The 21,805-nt window shown below is 36.1% G+C and overlaps 1 protein-coding gene across 4 annotated transcripts in view; it reads right to left on the bottom strand.

The window, feature by feature from the left end:
• Positions 1 to 2,262: 2,262 nt before the first annotated feature.
• The window catches only part of OPA1 (OPA1 mitochondrial dynamin like GTPase), a 53,814-nt gene continuing 34,271 nt past the window's right edge, over positions 2,263 to 21,805 (bottom strand). For all 4 annotated transcript variants that reach the window (XM_040612524.1, XM_040612521.1, XM_040612523.1 and 1 more), the window contains 4 exons: positions 21,071 to 21,164; positions 19,638 to 19,748; positions 4,776 to 4,853; positions 2,263 to 4,253 (listed from right to left, as the gene is read on the bottom strand). In XM_040612524.1, the coding sequence (XP_040468458.1) occupies positions 4,789 to 4,853; positions 19,638 to 19,748; positions 21,071 to 21,164 (270 nt within the window). In that variant the 3' untranslated portion in view covers positions 2,263 to 4,253; positions 4,776 to 4,788. The remainder of the gene's footprint in view (positions 4,254 to 4,775; positions 4,854 to 19,637; positions 19,749 to 21,070; positions 21,165 to 21,805) is intronic.

The raw sequence follows: 21,805 nt of genomic DNA on the forward strand, positions 1-21,805 counted from the left end.
GGTCATCCCCCCCGAGCTTTAAGCCAATTATTAAGCTCTCTATAAAAATAAATGTATTTCCATTATGCAGGTGGTCAGAGTGTTCATAGTATGTCTCCTAGCCTAGAAATCAAGCATCAAGAACCACGTCTGCACACAAGACAGCAGTAACTGGAAGTGCAGTAGTTCAGGCTAGCATGATAGTTTGTAATCACAACTGTAGTCAAACCTCTACTTTCTCTCCAAGCTTTGGAAACGGGCAGGTTTCTACCTCTCCGTCAGTGGAGAACTCTAGTCAGATGTTTCCTGTGGAAGTGAAAGGAAAATATGGACAGCTAGTTTATTAGCTGTTGCTTTTTCAGACAGCCATACATGCTAAGTTCTTGCAAGATGCTCCAATATCTGAGCAACCTTCACCACTGTACATTTCATCCATGTGAGGAAGCATGACTGGAACATTTCCTAAAGCACCTTAAGACCTAGAAGCAGAAATAGTCAAAGAAAACTCATGCTGCAATTCTACAGAAACAGCAGTATCATCACAGACTGAGTTCACATGGCAACACCTTCACTGACATAAAAATATCCCACAGACATTGCCAGGGACAAGTCCCATCAGGAACAAAGAGTTCTGACTGACTCAAGGGGCCCTTGGTCAGACTTGGAGATCCCATATTTCAACATTTCTCAGCTGAAGTGATGAAATCTCTTGCATCTTTCTTAATACTATCATTCAGAGTTATTAAGTTACATTTAAGACAGAAAATTAAATTCTCAAAACTCTAGCTTTGGATATACATCATAATTCAGTTTAGGTTCAAATATACCCAGTCAAAAATGAGATTAAAAAAATCATTGGCTGTGAAATAGAGAATACCAGTACATTTGTAATAACTAAGAACTTGACTTGATATCCTCTAACTTAACTATACTTCCGTTCGAAAAAATTTTTTTAAACATATTTCCAAGTTTTTCATCTTTCTCACGGTCTGGTAACCACTCAGAAGGAATAATTCTTGACATTTGAAAAAGCACTATTTGTACCTTTTTCATGAAGCAACAGAAAACCCCCTGGCCATTAATATTTAAACCTTGGCTCATAAACTTCTCATTTAATGAAAACCAGAAATATCTTACCGTACCTACATGACAGTAAAAAACATGCTTGGAAAATAAAATATCTATTTAAGGAGTAATTATATTCGCATTTGCTAATCTCCTCCCTAATCTCAAAAAGGCACAGAAATTACAGATTACTCTTTGCTCCTTACAATAGATTGCTTTATGCAGAATTTGAAGGTAGTATACGTAATACAGAAAAATATCCTGAACTTGTGCAAAGGAGTTTGGAATAACATACTTTTCGGTATCACATGACTTTTAGAGACAGTTTGAATAATTCTGTTTACTACCTAAAAATTGTTGTAACAGTCAGCATATCTTTCTTATGCTGCTTATCATAACTACAGCCAACTATCTAGTAAAATACTCCTTACAAGGAGCAATTTTGAAGTGGCCATCTAACAGCACTTAAGTCCATTTTTACCTTTAAATGATGCTGACTTACTAGTGAGATAGGCACAACTTACCATAACTCTCTCTTTCCTCTAACCTTAACACAAAATCCTATAAAAACCATCAAATTCCTTGTTGCTTGTAGTCAAGACCATTTTTACTTAGTTTAATCATGAAATCAAGTTAATGTAGAGTTATAATCCTTCACTGATCCCAACATGCCCATGTCTGCAATTTAAGCTTTGTGAAGCAAATATGCAGCACCTTCAACTCCACGGTTTTACCAAATGTATTTTTTCAATAGATTTTGTAAAATTTTTCTTCATCTAAAAGAAAAAGAAAAAAGAAAGAAAAAAGAGATACATTGCTGAATTCATGTGTTAGTAAACTGACTGCTCTATAATTCTTAAGCCCATTGTCCCAGTAAGCATGTTTACTTTAAAAGCACCTGAAACTAACACTTCATAACCAGTCTTCATTCATATTTTGAATATCAGTTCATTATCTAAACTTCCAGAGAGGTGAGTTTTCAACATAATGATTTTTCATAAGACATCTTTGTCTAAACATATTACATAAATGGTAAGGAAATAATTAATTTATATAGAGACAACACATAGAGATACAAGATAGTACAGTTACCCCTAACTTGGTGCTGACACAGCCCTTCTGAATCAGGCATTACATTAATGACCATTAACAGTATACTTCTGCACAGTTCAACAAATGAGAAAGCCAAATTGACTTCTGAATTAGGCGCAATAGCACTGTGTTCAAACCCCACATTTTATTATTCCTTCAGTTACATTTTTATTCAATAAATACCTAGTTTTCATGGAATACATCATGCTAGAGTCTTAGATGAGCAGCACAGAGAAGTTGGAACTAAAACTACAGGAACATCACGCTAAGAGAGATGAACGCTGGGCCACTGGATGCAACATTTCGCAACATTTACATTACACAAGTTTCAAACAGTGATCTCTAGGTAAAATGCAAAAGTTCTTTTTTTGTTGTGTTTTGGGGTTTTTTTGTTTGGATTTTTTTTTTTTTTTTTTTTTACAAAAAGTGATTTAACACAAGTACAGACTTATTTCACTTGCTATACAATCTAAGGACTCAGCCTTCAGAATTGCACAAACTTACATTTCTGAAGTTATCTTCAGAGAACGATGGTAACACAAGCAATTTTTTTTCATTTTTCCATTCACAACCACTCATTTTCAGGAAGTAACTTTAAACAGAAAATCCCAAAACATTCAGCTATATCACCTTGAAATATTTAACCTCTCAACACCATTTTATGAATTGCTCTATGTTAACTTTTTGTCCACTTGACTAAATATTTTATGTCTGAACATTTGGGGAACTCTTACCAAATTTTATACTGTTTCCTCTGAGAGCAAACAAAAACAGTATCTGCTGGAAAATGTTCAGATTCCTCTGTCTTAATTGCCACACATCAAAATCAATAGCCTTTTCAAAAGGGAAAAATAAACCTAGGTCAATTTTTCAATGTACATAATCAGACAACTGCAAAACAAACTGCTTCAGGCCTAATGTCTTCTTCCACAGAAGTATTCAGCCATGTATCCAGATCATTTGTGGCAAAGTGTGGATAGAAAAATACAGTGGTGATTAATCACCAGGCACCTATGATACAGAGCCTATATCATGCTTACATTTGTCAGAAGTGACATTTCTATGGCAGAAGTGAAAGGCAGTAAAAGAAATACTACTTACTATTTTTACTATACTGAATGACAGAAATCAAGTGGGTGTGGAAGGACCTTGTGCATATCATTCTTATAAAAATGATTTTGGTCTTACAGTAGGTATTAGAAAAATGTAATTAATTACAATTTTCCTTTTTTAGTTAAGGAGGTTGGACAAGTTGGAATTTTACAGAGTATCTTTCTACATTTCACACGTACTCGATCAGGTTACTTTGTACCTATGGTAAAGGGAGAAGTTAATAAGAAAATCAGAGTCTGTGCAATCCCAGAAATGAAATGTAATCGGCTATGATTCAAAAGTAAAAACACATTAGGAAAGAATGGGGAAAAGGAGCAGCTGCTGACATTATTTCCTGAGCCAAACCTTTTAAGGTGCCAGTGAACAGCAGTCTGTACTTCCAAGTGAAAGCACTACAAGAATTGCTCGGATGATGTCTCTCAGGAGTTTAGGAGTTGAACAAAACCCACAGCTTACTCTCAAGATCTCAATACCATGCTTTTAAATCTGCACCAGAGTGGTCAGAGAATGCTTCAACACAGAGCATAACAAATACAAATGGCATTTCTTAGAAGGGTGTTTTAATGTACATACAAATACTAAAACTTTATGTCAAATGCCCAGGATCATTTGCAGGCAAGAAAATGACAACAGATAAAATCATTTTATGAATCTGATCCAGCTCTACCATACAAGACAGATGTCAAAAAAAAAAGCCTTTTTTCCTTTCAGGGAAAAAAAAAAAAAAAAAAAGACCTTAAATGTACAACTTCAGCAAGCTCCCAAGCTATCTCATGGACACACAAGTCAGACTCTTCTGTCATGTGCATGAAGCTTCAAAAATTAAACGAGCAGGTGGATTTTAATTGAACTTCTCAATCCCATGAGACATTATTTTCTTTCTCCTCCAACATTTCAGGATGCTCCCCAAAAGACAGGAAAGAGAATGGGACACAAAAGCCATTTTTATTCAGTCTTTTTTGTGCAAGGTATCCTGGAAAAGGCTGTATTCCTGTGTAAAGTTGCTGTTGAAACAGAAAGGGGATTATTTTAAAATGTGTGCAAATATATGACACACGCTTTTGAGAATTAATACAGAAGAAAAATTTGGAAATTAGCTGCATGCAAATATTTTTGCTAACAATACATAGTGCCTGTAAGGGAAAAAAAAAGAATCAGAACGCTTTTATAGACAAGCGTTCCCTTCATTTTGATTCCAGCTAGTTATGCCTTCTTTCTCGTAACACAGATAAAAATAATTAACTGAGAGTAATCAAATAGCTTACGGTGTTTCACAATATCTGAATAGCCAGCCAGTAATTGTATTTCTACTGAGTTTTGTATTTGCTTGTAGTGTAAAAGCTGAAAGTACAGTTCTGCAGACCAGAAGCAAGAAGCAGCAGCAGCAGCCAGGCACCACAACAAAATAAGAAGGAATTTTCACAAAGTCTATATGATAATATGTGCATTTACAAGAGATGGATAATAATTTTACACTGAACAATGACAAAATTGTAGCACTCTTTTTATGATCTAAATGTGATTACCTGCTTGAACAATCTACTTTTCTTGATGGAGGGCTTCTATGAAGGCTTCAAGTTTTTCCTGGATTTCTCGAACTTTTTCTGGAGGAATTAAGAAGATCATTGTTCAAATACCTATTACTTAATTGAGGATATGCTCAGAAAGAAAAAAAACAACCAACCAACCAAAAACCAATCACCTCAAAACCTGCAAACATAAAACCTGATGATGTTGTATTACCCTATGCATTTATTTTCTTTATTTCTAAGATTCAGAACATTTTTCTACGTCAGAAGAAATGAAGCCCTGTCCCATTTGAAGAATTTCTACAAACATATTTTATGATCATCATGCTAATTAATAATTCAAATATTTATACCAAAGCAATCAAATTATAGAAACACTGTGTTTTAAAACCCTGAAATTTACATTCGATCATGCACAGTAGAACTACTGTACAGCCATTACATGTAAAGGAGTTGTTGTCTTTTAAATAATGCCCACTAATCCCTCTCTCTTTTAACCAATTATCCGTATTCTCCACAGTAAGTGTCACAAACACTACTAATCATTCTAAAAAGAGCTGAAAGCTAGTGCCCTTTCAGCAGGGAGAATTTCAAGGAATGGAACATCAGTATTCAAGACACCTATTCAAAAGGGCATGCACAATGTTAAGAATGTTTAAAATTTGTAAATTATTTCCTTGCATTTCAGTAGTAACCAGATGGATATGGGCAGAATTTTATTTTATATAAATACTACAGCTGGGAGTTTATTTCTCTTACAAAAACACGTCTTGAACACAACTACAAATAGTTACTAAGAACGAAAAGGCAACATTGATTGGGAAAAATTCAGGGGTTTAGGCATTTTTCCACTCTTTCCTCAATTCCATACAACACTTGTCATCATATAACCTATTTGATTTATTAAATTGCTTATGAAGCAAGATTTAGAACATAGCTGGAATCCAAAGCCTGTGAGATTTCCTGCTTCTCTCTCACCACATCCTCATTTGAAGCTCCTTCTGCGTGTGATTATAGCCATGAAAAAACACACACTTCAGAAATATGAAGGAACAGGGGGGGAGCAGTGGGGCAGACAAAAATAAGTTAGATGTGTATAAACACAGATAATTTTTTTTAAGCTAAAAATACTATTGGATTAAAGCCATGTGTTCCCTTGTATGAGATAGAAGGTTTGAGCTTTTTTGTTGTTGTTTTAAATCTTTTATTAATGTTTTCTTTGCTTTAGCAATACCATGTTATACACTTGTTTGCTGAACTGAAACAACAGCAAAACAGAAAGAAAAATAAAACTATCAGCCTTAAACGGGATACATAAGCACAAGAGGAAAAAAGAAAACAACCTCTGAAGAGTGCTCTAATGTAGCTAAGAACAAAAAGTTTCATCCAGTAACAAAATGACAATCCCAGAGAGTTATGAATTCCATTTTAAGTAATTATAATGGCAGTAATAATAAAAAAATCAACAAAATGTTGTACTCCTGTTCTAAGGGAAGTAGAGATATAGTTAGCATTTTAAATAAAATATGGAAAATAGCTTCTATGAGGATGAAGAAATCTCAAACTTCTATCTTTATCAGGCAGCTCTCGGGTGATGAAGGACAAGCCACTTATACTTTCAACACTTCAGTGTCCCCTTCCCCAGTAGTGCTCATCTGCTCACACAGATGTACAGGGAGGCTGAATCACACTCCTGGTCCTAAAGAAAACACCAACGAACTTTCTTGAATTATTTTGATTTTTTTTTTAAAATTACTTCTATATTACATGAAGATTACAGTCAGTGTGAGGGGAAGAAGCTGTATCCTGGAAGTTAAGAAACAGCAGTAACTGATTTTTACCAGGGAAAGAAAGTATTAAAACCAAAATATGCTTGATGCAGTTCAGCAGAATCTTTGAAAGCTGCCAATGAAAAAAAGTGGTCCCATGATCACTTCTCCTTACTAAGCACATTCAAAGTGTTTTCATTACTATCTTTTTAACTAAAAAAAATTAAAATATATATGCATTGTTTGCATGTCAGTGTATAAACCTTGTGCAATGAAAACATTAATTCTATGGCATTTATTTAGGCAACTACTTAGCTCAGCTTCCAATACTGATGTCTCCATGTACATTTACAAAATTAGCCTTTGAAATAATGTCCTATTATCTTGGACAGAGTTGATACATTTTTGGAAATTATTAATCCTGGACCTCACTCTCCAAAGTGAGCAACAGTTGCCAGTGAAAACTGGAGATTAAATCTCACAACCCAGAAGGTCTCTTAATGTCATGCTTTCAATAGCTTTATTTTTTGTGATTTTTTTTTAAATTGCTATATGCTTTCCCCAAGTATGTTCTTTATATTGATCAAGCCATTAGACTTAGTGAAAGCAGGCAGATTTAGCAGTATTAAATGCAAATATTTTCCCTTCTCAACCTCTTGCTAATGAAATATTCCAGTCCTGAAAATTAATAGCATCAGCAAAAATCTGTAATTATTTCACCCTTAAAAAAAAAAAGGTTTGTGCCAACAAAATCTATTTTAATTTTCTGATTAGGTCATATTAAAATAACAGGATAGCAAATATGTATTCCACCAGAATATACTGAATCAGCTGTGTTTGCTCAGAGAACAGACATACTAAAATTGACTCCATATTATGAGCACTTTATTAGTTTTTATACTTGGACTGAATTGAAATGACTGCTTAACTGTAATAATTATGAGGTCTTGAGGTAATTTAATACTTTGAAAAAATACGCTGGCTATTCTTAAAAAAGAACAGTTACAATGACTGCCAAATAGCTGCAATTATTCATGCTATAGCCTGTATTCTTAGCAGTTGTAAAGCCTTTTGCTGCAGCAGACCCCAGTCATCCTATAACATTTTCCCACAAGTCCATTCTGTAGCACAGAGAAGCAGTCTGCAAAATTGGTTTACTTTTCAAATAGGCTAATGGCAGAGTTAGGCATTTACACAACACTAACCTTAACAAACTAGTAAATATAAATGCTCAGGCAGAACTCCTTTAATGAGTGCAAGTGCAGGGTCTGCAACTCTGGGATAACTGCCTGTAGTTTCATCAGCACCATCTGACACTGCATTTGGAACAACAATTAATGGTTACAATTCAAGAGTCAGATGTTACCCATCTTGATTTAGGGAAGTTTTCTCCTCAGTGCAATGCATAAGCTGTGTACCCACATTTGCAGGGTTTTCATGGACACCTAGATCAAAATATTAGTGACGTACACTTGTAAATTATAGTATGTTTTGTTTTAAGGAATGTTTACCAATGTGCCAAGCCCAGAACATCATTTGTGTTTCAGGGAAGAATACTTACTATGTAAGTGAATTAAGGAATAGACGAAGGTGATCAGTTGCTCCTTCTAGGTTTTGTGATACTGCGTTTCTCCATGTACAAGTAAACCACAGATTAAAAGCGTTCAGCAGCCTAGCAAATTATTTTTTTAACAGGTCGAACTACCCAGCACTGTTATACAATGCTCAGATATCACAGAAGGCTGTTAAAGTACTACACTCTTATTATATGGTACTACAGAAGTTTAAATATATACTATCACTTACACTGCATTCTAGAAAGGCAATGTGGTCTTTGGTACTTTTAATGCAGACCTGAAGTTACAAACACATAATTCTTCCAGCACCTGTTAAACAGTGATCAAAACCCAAATGAAATCAATGAAGAATAACTGTAACTAAACCCTTGCTTCCATCTTTAGAACAGTAACATTCACAGGCCTAGGGGCAATGAATGGCTATTCTACTTCCCATTTACCCTGTGTTTACCTAAAAGATAAGCTGGTTCATACATCAACTCATTATGCCTCTTGATCTGAGTCATGAATATTCCCATAATCCTCCCTCCATATCCCATGAAATTTCACGAGGAAATTCTTTATTCAGACATCTTGAGTTCCTCATTCACGCTCAGTCTCTCCTTATTTCCATATGAAATGATATAGCTACCCGCTCATTTTCTTGTCATTAATCCTGTGATCCTAAATCTAAAAGGCTCAAAACCAGACTAATTGATCTGTAATGAGGATTTGGGTACGCTGTGAACACAGAAAGATGCAGCCATATATAAAGTTCAATTTTCCTAATATTATAAGCTGGCCAGAAGGGAAACCCCTGAAATATTCAGTCTTACATGGATGGCTTGCTTACTGATTGCTGCCTCAGCTGAGCTTATCTCAAACTCAAAATAATACTAAACACAAATTAGAAAAGCAAACTACGTTACTAATGTATTTCAACCACGTTCTAAGTAGCAAGAAAAAGTTTTCTAGGTATTTTCCAACTGCATTAATTGGTCTAATGAAAGATGTGTCCTCTGCCCACAAAACCTGTCTTGCTTACGCTTCTGAAGAGAAATGAATTTTGTGACATTCAAATCATACATGCTTACCTGTAAAAAACTAATGGTTTTAGCACAGAATCTTAAAGATGTTCATGTCTGCCTGTGTCAGAACAGGGAGAAAACTCCATTTCAGGCAAAACAAAAGGTTTTCCCTTCCCCTGTTTACAAGTTTGCTCATAAGATATCAAATTCCAGTTGCAGTATCAAGAAAACTTGTAAAATCTTTCTGGACACAGATCCATCTTTATTTTGTACTTTGATGGAAAATACAGCATGAAAAAAACACGATAAAAACATGTTAATACCTAATTATAAATTCTCCTGTTCTACATTAAAGTAATTTCTGTCTCCAATTAATGTTTACATGGCTTTGATATTTGAAAGTTCATGGTTGTCCCTCCTTCTGCTCTGGATTGCGTTTAGACTTTAGTCCTTTTAAAAAAAAAAAAAAAAAAAAATCTTCCCTCCTTTCTTAATCCCTTCCTTGCCTATAAACATTCTCACTGCTTGCTGTGCTACTTCTATGTTATGGTTAATTAACCACAGAGGCAGAAATGTTGAATTTACTGCTATGAATGCATCATCTTTCCTCTAGTAAAAAGGAAAGCCCAGTCTGTAGTCAGATTTCATCGGAATGCACAGAAGCACACCATTAAAAACTAGAAATGTTGATCCACAGTTTCCTATTGAACATCAAATTTTAGCTTAGGGTTACCTAAGACACAAACCTCGTATTTGTACACAACCCCCTATGAACAGACAGGTGGAGAAAGGGTGGGGGAGTGGGGTGGGGTGGGAAATCATCAACTCTTTGGAGTTCAGCCTTTTGTACCACATTCCTGGATTTTCCAAGGGCCATGCAAAGGCTTTACTTCTTGTTGAAATAGTATGAGGTGTACTGCTCATAGCCACTCCAAATGCTGCCCCAGAAAGCAGACTTTCCACCCACAGTTGGGGTGGACTTGCATCAACATGCTTTTTCATCTCACAACCACAGCTTAACAGCTACTATAACCTACTGATTGTTGCAAGGTCATGTCCTGCTGAATTGTAGAAAATCCTTTGATACTACCCATCACATTTTTTGCCAGTTTCCTCTTGTTCACATACCATATTTTCCTCTGGATGAGGAAAGGCAAGCTAAATTTGGGTTTTTGGTGGGTTTTTTTTTGGTTGGCTTTTTTTTGGTGGGGGACTGGGGGGTGGGGAAGGCAAAACCACCCAGGCTGCCCTTAAAGAGACAGAACATCATTTATCAGCTGCAAAGACAGATTTATAAGTAGAGGGCCCCCTCTGTTCCTTTAAGGCTGCAAAACAGATGGGAAGTGAATGGACAGTCAAAGGGTCAAGAAAACACATGGGAGGTGCTGCTTGTCTGCTCTGTGTATGTTCCCAGCATAAGAAAGAGGTCAAGATTGTAACTGCATGGCTGGGTGCTGGAAAGGCCTTTTCTTTAAGCTGTTACAAAGACAAACGCTGTTCCTCATCCTGCTGTCAAACTGCTATAAATATTGGTTTGTCAAGAGATTTTCAGCAGTTAAAAGTTTTTTTAAAAGGCTGAGCCAGAGGATGAATCATGTGAATGATTCTTAAACAATTAGCTCATTAGTGTAATAAAAGCACTGCAGAACCCTGAACAGTTTAAATGGAATTTATAATAGTTCATGTAGTAAATCCATGAATCATTAAAAATATTCAGCCTTTAAAATGCAATCTCGCAGACAATAGCTAGCATACTCTTCAGTTACTAGCAGTTAGACTGAATGAAGATGCTAACTGATGCATGTTGTAGCAGCTTTCCTTTATTGTCACAAAATGTTTCTTAGATGTATTGCAATCTGTAATGAGATTTGAATTTGCAGCCAGTTTGAGTTCTTTCTATAAATTCTGACTTCAAAGTATGCTCACTGGAACAGGATAATTTTGGTACAAAAATGTAAACACATTTACAAATCAGGCTTCCCCTCTCAGACGTATGAACATAGACATCCACCATTATATTCACCGGAGCTACTGACCACTTTTCTACTTGCCTTAAATCCCTTTGGCATCTTGAGAGAAAAGGTATTTTAATCTGAGCAACAGTTAGAATGGCTGTACTCCAGGTATCAGTTCCAGAACAACAGTGAGGAGGACAGGGACATGCGCTAACTACCCAAGTGCACCAGGTGAGATGCCTTCATTACTAAATAGACAAAGATAGTATTTCAGTGTCCTCTCAGAAATATTTATTTTAAACTCTAGAATGAGACAAGGTGCTAAACATATTATTTTAGTATCTCGAAATCTCCAAGGGTCAGTCAACATATCAATTTCATGGATACGAGTTCATTAACAACTGCCTGCTGGTGACCTGGCTGAAAATCACCTTTTGCATGGCAGTAATAGGAGAAAACACAAAGAAGCCCGTTTCCTACAAAGACAAATATATAGTGTACACTTTTTTCTCTGTTGCGGGTGAATCCACCTCTAAAACATGAAACTATTTCCTCCAGATTGCATATTTAGCCTGCTGCAGAAACATAAAATCTTAGTCTTAAGTAATTTTAGAGAGAGGCAGGGGGATGGGGAAGTCACAGTTGCCATCACTGAAGTAATTTTTGTTGCAAGTATTAATATCATATTAATTATTAATCCCTACATATCATACTAGGCAAAGGTATCAGCTGCCTGTATGAAACAGTATCACCTTTGTTTCAGACTAAAGATAACCAGGTAGCAGTACAAGAGAGCTCGTCTGAAAACACTTCAGCTATTTTTACAAGGTATTGAGCATTGGAACATTATTTTTGCATTACTAGTAACAATTTTTAGCATCAGAAACAGGAATTGTGCGTTGTGCTGCTGAAACTGTAGTTTACTAATCACTCAATGTCTTTATCTACAGCTGTCTCAGATTCTGCAGCTTAATGAAATGGCTTCGGCACCACATTTCCCTCCTCAGAACAGAAGCTGGCAACTCATTTCCCCCCTCCCGGAACAGAAGCTGCCTGTGTTTCTTGGAGCAGTCCCCAGGGCTCCTCAGGCTGGCAAGCACAAAGTCTTTCTGTTTCTGACAGAGCATATCAGAACTGAGGTATGGGGCTGAAGCACAACTGACAACTATACAGACCACTGACTTTATACAGGATGTTTCTATAGGCTATTACACATCAGTCCCGCTTGTCTACAGAAAAGAAATTAAGCATTACCAAATCCTGATGCGAGGTCACACACACGTATATACTACTTTACTGTCATTAAGGTTAGCTTAACGTACAAATTCTTATTAATCTACATGAAGCTGCAAGTTTATGAGAGACACTATATGCAACAGCAAGGTATGACTTGGGCACCTTTCAGTCCTCTGTCTATACCTTAGATTTTTAATTAAAACTGTTCTAATAACTCAATCTTTCAACAGAATTTAGGTGTGCTGCTTACTAGACTTCTAGAAGGAGCTCGGTAGCAGAATGACAAGGCAAGCTCCTAAACCAGACTCACATCTTGTATCAGACACAGAAAGATTTAATTTCAAAATCAAAACTGTTAAGCTAAAATGAAAAGCTCATTATTTTGGGTGGAAACAGTGAAAAATATAGAGGCAAACCAGAAATATTACCCAATGTTTCATCCAGTGATGTCAAAAAAATGAACATGAACTTTTTCTTATGCAGAAAGTACCTGTACACCTATAAAGGTAAATTACTTATGTAAAGGCTACTGTAACCATAAGTCTATAAAACTGTAAAGAGACTTTAACATAAGAAATAACTGATAGATGTTGGTTCTCCACCCAATATAAAGCACACTCAGTAGTTAGCATATTATTTTATTATCTAGCTATCACAACTATTTATGTGAAAGTCTCTCTTAAAAGAGATTGGAAAAAGAGATGGTGATGAGATAAATTTAAAAATTATAATAAGCTTCATTTTTTATAAACAGAAACTTAAGTCATCATGCCCTGAAGAAAAACAGGTTGTTCTATTATTTTTTTCTTAGTTTGTTATCATTCCTAGCTGAAAATATTTCCTTCCCTCATTTTTTTTAATGTAGACTTCCAAATCGGAAGCAAAGTGGAATCCACTACAACATTAACAATGTGCAACATACACGACACTGAATTCTCCAGCTACTGGAAATGTGAATATTACTTTTACTCCACAGTTCCATACTAGTTCAAAACAAATACATTGGTCAGTTTAAAAGTTTGCATTTATATAAACAGTAATCTCTCTGTGATAAGTACTTATTTAAGTTTTGATTAACAGGTACTCTCATAAGCAACCAGTACTAAAATGAAAATAATATCCAATTTGATGTTTTGATCCTTGCATCATTTAAGGAAATTTTAGGAAATAAATAAATTTGGCAGACAACACCAGAATGACCCTCAAGTACAAGAGACATAGTTCTAAGGTAAGATTAACAGGCATTAAATATGTCATTACTTATATAGCAGTTTATCATTATTTTTTAATGTCAACCTTAATCGACAGGCTTCTCTTAGCCAGTGACAAATGTGCCGAACTTTGCAAGGATCCGTTTTAGAACCTGGACATCAGTGCCTAACTCTTCATCAATAACCTTAAGAAATCACAGCAGACAGACTTTGGTCATCTGGGATTCTTAAGTTAAGTAAACCATCACTCCATCACAGGAGGTTTACAAGTGATGTATGTTTTCCCTTGAGGATTACTTCCCTCTCTGAGAAGATGCAGCTTTTTAAAGCACTTTCTGCCATGACACAAAGCAGGAACTACCTTATCTGCACTTTGACACAGACAGTCCTACACATTCTTCTGGTTTTAATTCATTAGTTTTGTGCAGCTGCCCCAAAACTCAGAGCGGACAGGGGTGGGGGAAGAACTTAAGCATTCAACCGGTATCTTTCATGTCAAAGCACACTTGCTTGGGGTAATTTCATAAATCATCTACATGGAGTGAAAAACATTGTAATAGTGCAAAACCAATTAATTCGCATGCTAACAGAGTACCAGAAAGTTAGCATATCTACTAAAAACAACGGGATGTATTGTTGCTGACTTGCCCATGTTCACAGGTAGGGGAAATCGAAGACATGACCACAAAGACTGATTCCAAGCATGTTGCCTCCTGACTTCCTGCACCACAGAGCACCAGAACCCTCTACAGAGCTCAAAGGGAGCACAGGAGTCATGCTGCCACCAGCACACTGGTGACATCAGCACAGGCCTGAACTTGTTAAGACACAGATGGCGCACACTTTGTCATTTATGCCCAAATCTCAAGCAGTCAGTCAGCCTCTGATAAGATGCAGGCCATATTAACATCCTGGGGGAAGCTGTTGGCAGGGGATTGTGAAGGTAACAGCTCCCCTGCACACGCTGGCCAGAAGAGTTGGAGATCTGTTTGTTGATTGCCAGAGGGAAACGGCAACTCTGCTTTTGTCTGGTTAGAAGGCCACAGCATCTCCTGGTGTAACTTTCTGCCAGCTCAGGAGCAGACTATAAACAAGGCTCCTCACTGCTACAACCAGCTGAAAGGAGCAAAGCAAGGCTGCTGCCAGTTCTTTATGTTGTCTCACTTACATAGCTTCTAAAAATTCAGTATTTAGGCATCATGGAAGAAATAAGAGCATAAAATAACTGTAATTTTTCAGATTCTTATAAAATCACTCCTCCATTTGGATTTCCTAGCATGCTTTTCTCTTTCCCATGTCTGTCTATGAGCAGCAGGGGTCACATGTGGGCTCTACTTTTGCGTACCTTCAAATTTCTACATAATTTTCTTATCTTGTAAACACCAAAAACCATGTTGGTTCCGAACAAGCACTTTAAGGATCAGTTTAAGGACTAATAATAACTGCCTTTTGAGTTCTTTCATGTCGGCATCTAGTTTCTACATGAAAATTACCCAAGATCTGCTTATTTGAGAGAAGATCTTTCCTCCTACAGCTGAGCTTTGCCCCTATGAAATGCTGTAACCTTTTAAAGAACTTGAACCTCATGACAGGAGAGAAAATGGAAACAAAGGCTTTAGAAAGCCAAGTCAAAGTATGATTTTAAGGAGCACATATAATCAACAATGTCATGCAGTACAGTGGTCAAATCGAAATGTTGTTGACAATTACCTCAAGCGACTGCAATTAGTTACAGTAATGACCAAATATAGGATTAGTTTCACACAACATTTTAATTCTGCAGTCAACAGCAATGAAAAAAATGTAACCAGAAGAATTCATTATCTGCAAAGTAGTGCTCACAGACTTTATCCCTAACTTTACATAAATGCGTAGCAAAAAAGGAGACTTGCTTGGATTTAAATCAGTTTGTTCTATATAACAGACAGGACAGAGCCCACTCAGCTTAGCCAAATACACCACAGGAATTCCATTCTGAGTCAGCAACTTGCATATGGAAGTACCAATCTTAGCTAACATTAGCTGTAATTGCATTAATATGGCAAGTTTATTACATGCATGTATGATACTAAAACATTCATGCTTGAAGTTTGCAAAAGGTTTACATTCAACACTAATGGACTCAACACAAAAGTTAAGAATTTAATACAGTGACTTCAAATCAATGACTTCGGATATAAAACTTGAAAGAATTTTACCATAACACTGGTTTATTTAGTTTTTAAGTGTTTTAGTCTTTACAAGAAAATAATTAAGTTTTGCAAACTGTTATGTTTCATACCTTGCAAATGTATGATAAGTTTTAAACAAATGGCCCTAAGCTATCTTTTCTTCCCGTGGGGACTCACTCCCTGAAAGTTTCAAAAACCTTTTGTGCACAATGAAGCCTCAGCTAGCCCATGACACCTGTACAGGTGTCAGCATTACTGATAAACGAACTTGGAGGCTGACCCCTTCACATTCATACCTAGTAATTTCAGGATCAAGTTTCCATAGGCATTCTGCAAATCCCTTCCCACCTCCTTCCAACAACTCTCCCTGTGTAAATGCACATGGGTTTACTTATAATTTGGTGAAGTTCTGTGTTTTCTTTTCCTTTTTTAACTTGTGAGGAAACAGGATACTGGATGAATAGTAACTGACCTAGGAAAGATGCTTTGTATGTACTATCCTTGTATGTGTTTATCCTGTGCACATAAAAGATGCCTTTGCAACATTCATAGTTCAGCTGTTTAAAAGGAATCGAGAAGAAATAAGTGAAGATAAAGCATGTTTATTTCTTTAGGGTCTGTGAAATTGCATCTCTAGTGAAGTCAATGGCAAAGCTCCTGCTGACTGCCTGAAGCTGGGATTCACCTGAAGAATTCAGTGTACATGTGCACCACCTAGCCTGTTTTAAATGCTACTGCAACACGAATATATGCGGTTTAGGTTTAGGATAAGACACTGGAAGATCCTATTTCCTTTCCAAAAAGATTAAAGCAGTCTGTTTATAACAGGTTTTTAGTAAAAAAAGCTTACTAAATTCTTTCCATGCAGCTGCTAATGTGAAATGTGTAACTGAGAAAAAATGACCATCCCTTGCAATCTTAATTAATTATGTCATAAAACCAAAAAACAGAGTAGAAAACACAAGGGACAAGGCTAGGCAAGTACATCTTCCTCCAAGAGGAAAAACCCTAACCTCCAAGAAATTAATGCCCACTGCCTAAGTTATGCACAAAAAGCAACAAAAAAGCAACAAAAAAGCAACAAAAAAGCAACAAAAAAGCAACAAAAAAGCAACAAAAAAGCAACAAAAAAGCAACAAAAAAGCAACAAAAAAGCAACAAAAAAGCAACAAAAAAGCAACAAAAAAGCAACAAAAAAGCAACAAAAAAGCAACAAAAAAGCAACAAAAAAGCAACAAAAAAGCAACAAAAAAGCAACAAAAAAGCAACAAAAAAGCAACAAAAAAGCAACAAAAAAGCAACAAAAAAGCAACAAAAAAGCAACAAAAAAGCAACAAAAAAGCAACAAAAAAGCAACAAAAAAGCAACAAAAAAGCAACAAAAAAGCAACAAAAAAGCAACAAAAAAAGCAACAAAAAAGCAACAAAAAAGCAACAAAAAAGCAACAAAAAAGCAACAAAAAAGCAACAAAAAAGCAACAAAAAAGCAACAAAAAAGCAACAAAAAAGCAACAAAAAAGCAACAAAAAAGCAACAAAAAAGCAACAAAAAAGCAACAAAAAAGCAACAAAAAAGCAACAAAAAAGCAACAAAAAAGCAACAAAAAAGCAACAAAAAAGCAACAAAAAAGCAACAAAAAAGCAACAAAAAAGCAACAAAAAAGCAACAAAAAAGCAACAAAAAAGCAACAAAAAAGCAACAAAAAAGCAACAAAAAAGCAACAGACAGGATGCTCAGCACCAGCTCTGCTGCATGCACACCCTCCCCACTCCTTCTACAAAGGCCATTCATTGCCATCTTGTGTTGTAAAGTTGTACAGCAAATCAATTACTGTACAAAGTTCACACTATTGAGGAAGTTTGTTTTGGCCCTTTATATAAAAAAAGGGCAAGTCCAGCAGAGTCGAATTCTGGAAACAATTAGGTAGTTCTAGAAAGCGCTTTCTTCTAGTGGCAGCTCAACATTAAAAAAAAACCCTGCCACGCTAAAAATTAGTCTACAGAAAGTTAAGAGTTATCCACATGCTGTCAATTTTGCACAGAACTATAGAGTATCTCTGCTGAAATTACTATTCTATCATTTGCATTAAAAATACAACGGCACAAAAGATCTTATTAATCTTGAAATCACATTCTTTCACCTATGTTTAAATTTTTTCCCCAACACCAAAACATGGTGATTTTTATTTATCTTTAAATATTCCAAGTTTCACTCTATAGCAGTATTTGCTCAGGAAAAACATTAATATCCAGCATCAAAGCAAGAAAGCAAGAAACACTGCTCACCTACTAGTGAGAGAATTTCCCGTGTCCCACTATTCAGGCTACCACTAGTTTTACCTCAACACACGTACACAGAGAAAGAAAGGAAAAAGCCATGTTTTGTAAAACACATTCCACCCACTCTACAAGAATGGTTACATGAAGGTTCATACAGGGTTTCAAAAGCAACACAGGTTCATAATTTTCTCCAAAAAATCCTATGATAAAATTCATAGTCACACAAGCTCTTTCAGAGACCAGTCAAAAAACCCAGATAATTTGCCCTAGATCCACTAAAACTCCTACTCACAATTCAAAAATATCATAGCAACACTTTCTAAAGGACAACAAGTACCATAACTGATTGGGATTTTAACAACAATACTTCCAATAATTAGATAACACTTCCAACGTAACCAATCTGGCACCATAAAAAATAAATCCCTAGATTTGGAGTTTATTGTAAATAAAAAAAATGTTTTATATGACATTTTGGATATAAAAAATTAAATACATAATTCATACTCGGGAAATTAACAGCAATTGAAGGCTTCTCTGTCCTACTGAACCCTGGATATCAAAACATTGCTAAGAAAAGCAGAAACACTGACCACAATATTAATTTATTCTGAATATATAAAGTCATATTTTAAGAAAAAAACAGTTTCTACATCAAGCACAAGAAAAAAGGTCACCTGTGATGTACATATATAAATATCTGCACGTTGACATGAACTTTAATCACAAACTTTCATATTTCCCCTTTTGTACAACATTTCCCCATCCCCTCCTACCATTCCAGGTGTACAGCTGAGGTTTAAGTGGAAGTCTCACAGAACAATAGCAGAATGTTGCCAACCCACCCCCCCCACCCCCCCCGATATATGTGCAAGAGCAAGCCCCACCAGCTAAAAGTCAGTCTAAACCTTACTGGATGCGCAGGTAGGCAACTAGAGTATTACCTCAGCCTGGATTGCACCCTTAAAAATTTTCACTGTTTAAAATCTTACTATATTAACCACAAAACCCCTTAACAGGTTCTGAGCTACTCAGAGCATTAAACTACTGTAATCCTTCTGGAAGGTTAGATCTGCTAAATTTTCTTCTTTGTTAAATCTCTTAATATAATGGTCATTTCAGCTTAATAAGCACAACATATCAGATCTTCATGTCTAACAGGTTCTGTTTCTGTATGCATGGTCAGCAAGTCACAGGCATTTCCAGCTAATCTGTACCAAAAGGCAGTATTAACAGTGGAAAGGCTGTGTAATTCACCCAATTATTAAAAAAAAAGATGGATCAAAACCTCTTTACACACTCAAGACTGAGTCACCCAGAGACAGGTCTCTGAGTTGTGGATTAACCGTGTTGTACCAGAAAAACAAGAACTTCCCTTTACACTGTTTTAACTTCATTTGTCAATATACTGATGCAATGTATTTGTATCAGTGAATTTGGATCTACTGTAAATTATGTTGTTTTGTCACAGTATACTACCCTTGTCCGCCTTTGAACCAGTAAGATGTGAGTGTATTTATGAAAAATTCCATTTGTGATATTAATTAAATGCTAGCACTTTAAAAACCGGTATCACATTAAATGTTCTCAAGGACAGTGGTCAGAATTTGCTTCATTCCAAGCTAGTTCCATAACAATACAGAGCAGGTACTTACTGAGGTCCTCTGCAAGCTGGACCCTCTTGCCAGTTAGGAGCTTCACCTTTTTTTCATTGTCCTCAGCAAAATCTTCAAGTACTTCCTTTACATTCTTCTCCAAGCGCCTTACTGTAAAAGAGAGACCCAAAACAACAAGTCAACAACAACAACAAAAAAAAAAAAAAAAAAAAAAAAGCAGCAAGCAAGTGGTAACACTTCTGCACCTGTAATGACCTTAAGGACAAAATTTTAGTAAAGTTTGTGGCAGACAGTTTATGTTACCAGACTAACTAATCTGTTCGGAGAAAGGCAAATAAACATGCAAGCCCCTTGTTTGGGCCATTAAGACAAGAAATTCTTTGATAAAGATGGTTAAATTTCAAAGCTATTTTCCCTCTCAATTAAATTATTGAACAACTTTTTTTAGGAGGAGATAAAATATTTGTAGACTTCTTTGCTGTCTATTAAATTCAGCAGTTTCTTCTTTGCGACTAAGCGTCCAATAAATCTTTTATTGTAAGCATCCTTGCTGCCTCCTTCTTAACAGTTAAAACTATTAACATCACCCTCAGCAAAGCCAAGTCAATCAAAGGTGGAAAATGGAAAAAAGTTAATGATGACAGTAGAGTGTGCTATTGAAGGACTGATGACACACAGAAGGGTGTCGCTGTATATACAAGGCTAAGAGGAATCAAAAGCTCTTTAAAGCAGTATTATGTCCATCTCCACCCTCACATCCTTGCCCTTCATACTTAGAGGGATTACCTCCTAATGAAATTTCCCAATTTTCAGCCCAGCAGTTGTCAATGAGGTAGGTGGTTTGAAGAGGCAGGACCTAGCTTTCTACATTTAGGGGCAATTTCTTCTCCAAGGAGGGTAACTTGCATCACATGACAAGGTTCAAAACTATTACTTGCACCTTCTACAAGAAGCAGGTTGAAAACTATTTTAGAGATCGAAGTTTTTCATTAGTAGCTGTAATGGTACTAGCCGATTACTAAATAATCCTTTATAAGGAAGCTGCTTTTGTATAGGCTTTTCTAGGCATTACATTGCACATTTTGCATGGCTTTAAAAAAATCCATTAGAATTGATTTTTAATATCAAACTTTTTTAAATTAAAACCTACAGCCAGACTGAACTGAGAAAAAAAGAATACAGTCACTATTTATTGAAATTCTTTCTGCTTGGAAAAAGGTACTGACAATTGGCATCATGCAAGATGAAAATATTTTAAACTGCAGACTGTTAATTAACTGACATTTTATTTACACTTTATTTAATGTAAATAGAATGTAAAATTCTATTTGCTCTGCACCTTTTAATTACCTAACCAGGACACAAAATTCAAGCAGCCGTGCTAAGCATGAAAGGAATACACAGCAGAGGAATATTAGAAAACTCCAAAATAAATTTTTGTTTCTAACACCTCAACTCGCTCTGAGCCTTACCTTCAGTGTTAGTAAGCTGCTGCCTCAGTGTATTTGCTGTAATTGCCAGCATTCGCTGTATTCGCCAGAAGAGGACAATATCATTACATTCAAGCTGAAACAAGGCAAGTTGTAGTGTCAGACCTCTGATATCCGATGAGCAGCCTACATCCACAAGAATCTCGACACTTTTAGTGGCAACAGTAAACTCATGTATACATATCCTGACCTTGCACAAAAGTCCCACAGAATAGGTGCAGCAAGTAACAAGGAAGCACACCAAAACTACTTCTCAAGAATCATGTCAGCCTTATTTAATACACTGCATCACCCTTACATCTCCTCTTTTCAACAGGAAGAGCAGTATCAAGAGGTATCGCGGAAAAACAATTTGCACACAGTATACACAGGCTGGTAGGTATAACTTAATGCTCACTGACACCATACTTGTTCATAGCAAACACATAGAAAGACCACAACTGAACTCCGTGTTGTGACAAATGCTTCTGAAGACATTATTGGGCCAAGGGTTCTATTTGTTACCAACAGAAGAGACAGTTTCTACACCTGCAAGGAAAGCAGGAGGGAGCACTGACTTCACATTAGGACACCTTAAAAAGACAGTAACAGAAATCGGAGCTTAAGTGTCACAGAGAGAGAGCTCTCATCTTTATGATCTCATTCTCTCTTATCTCTTATAGGCAAAGGTATTTCCACAGTAGTAAAGATTTCTAGCTTCACTGGGATCATTGTTTC

The sequence above is a fragment of the Falco naumanni genome, chromosome 13 (assembly GCF_017639655.2).
Source record: "Falco naumanni isolate bFalNau1 chromosome 13, bFalNau1.pat, whole genome shotgun sequence".
In the NCBI taxonomy this organism is placed as follows: domain Eukaryota; kingdom Metazoa; phylum Chordata; class Aves; order Falconiformes; family Falconidae; genus Falco; species Falco naumanni.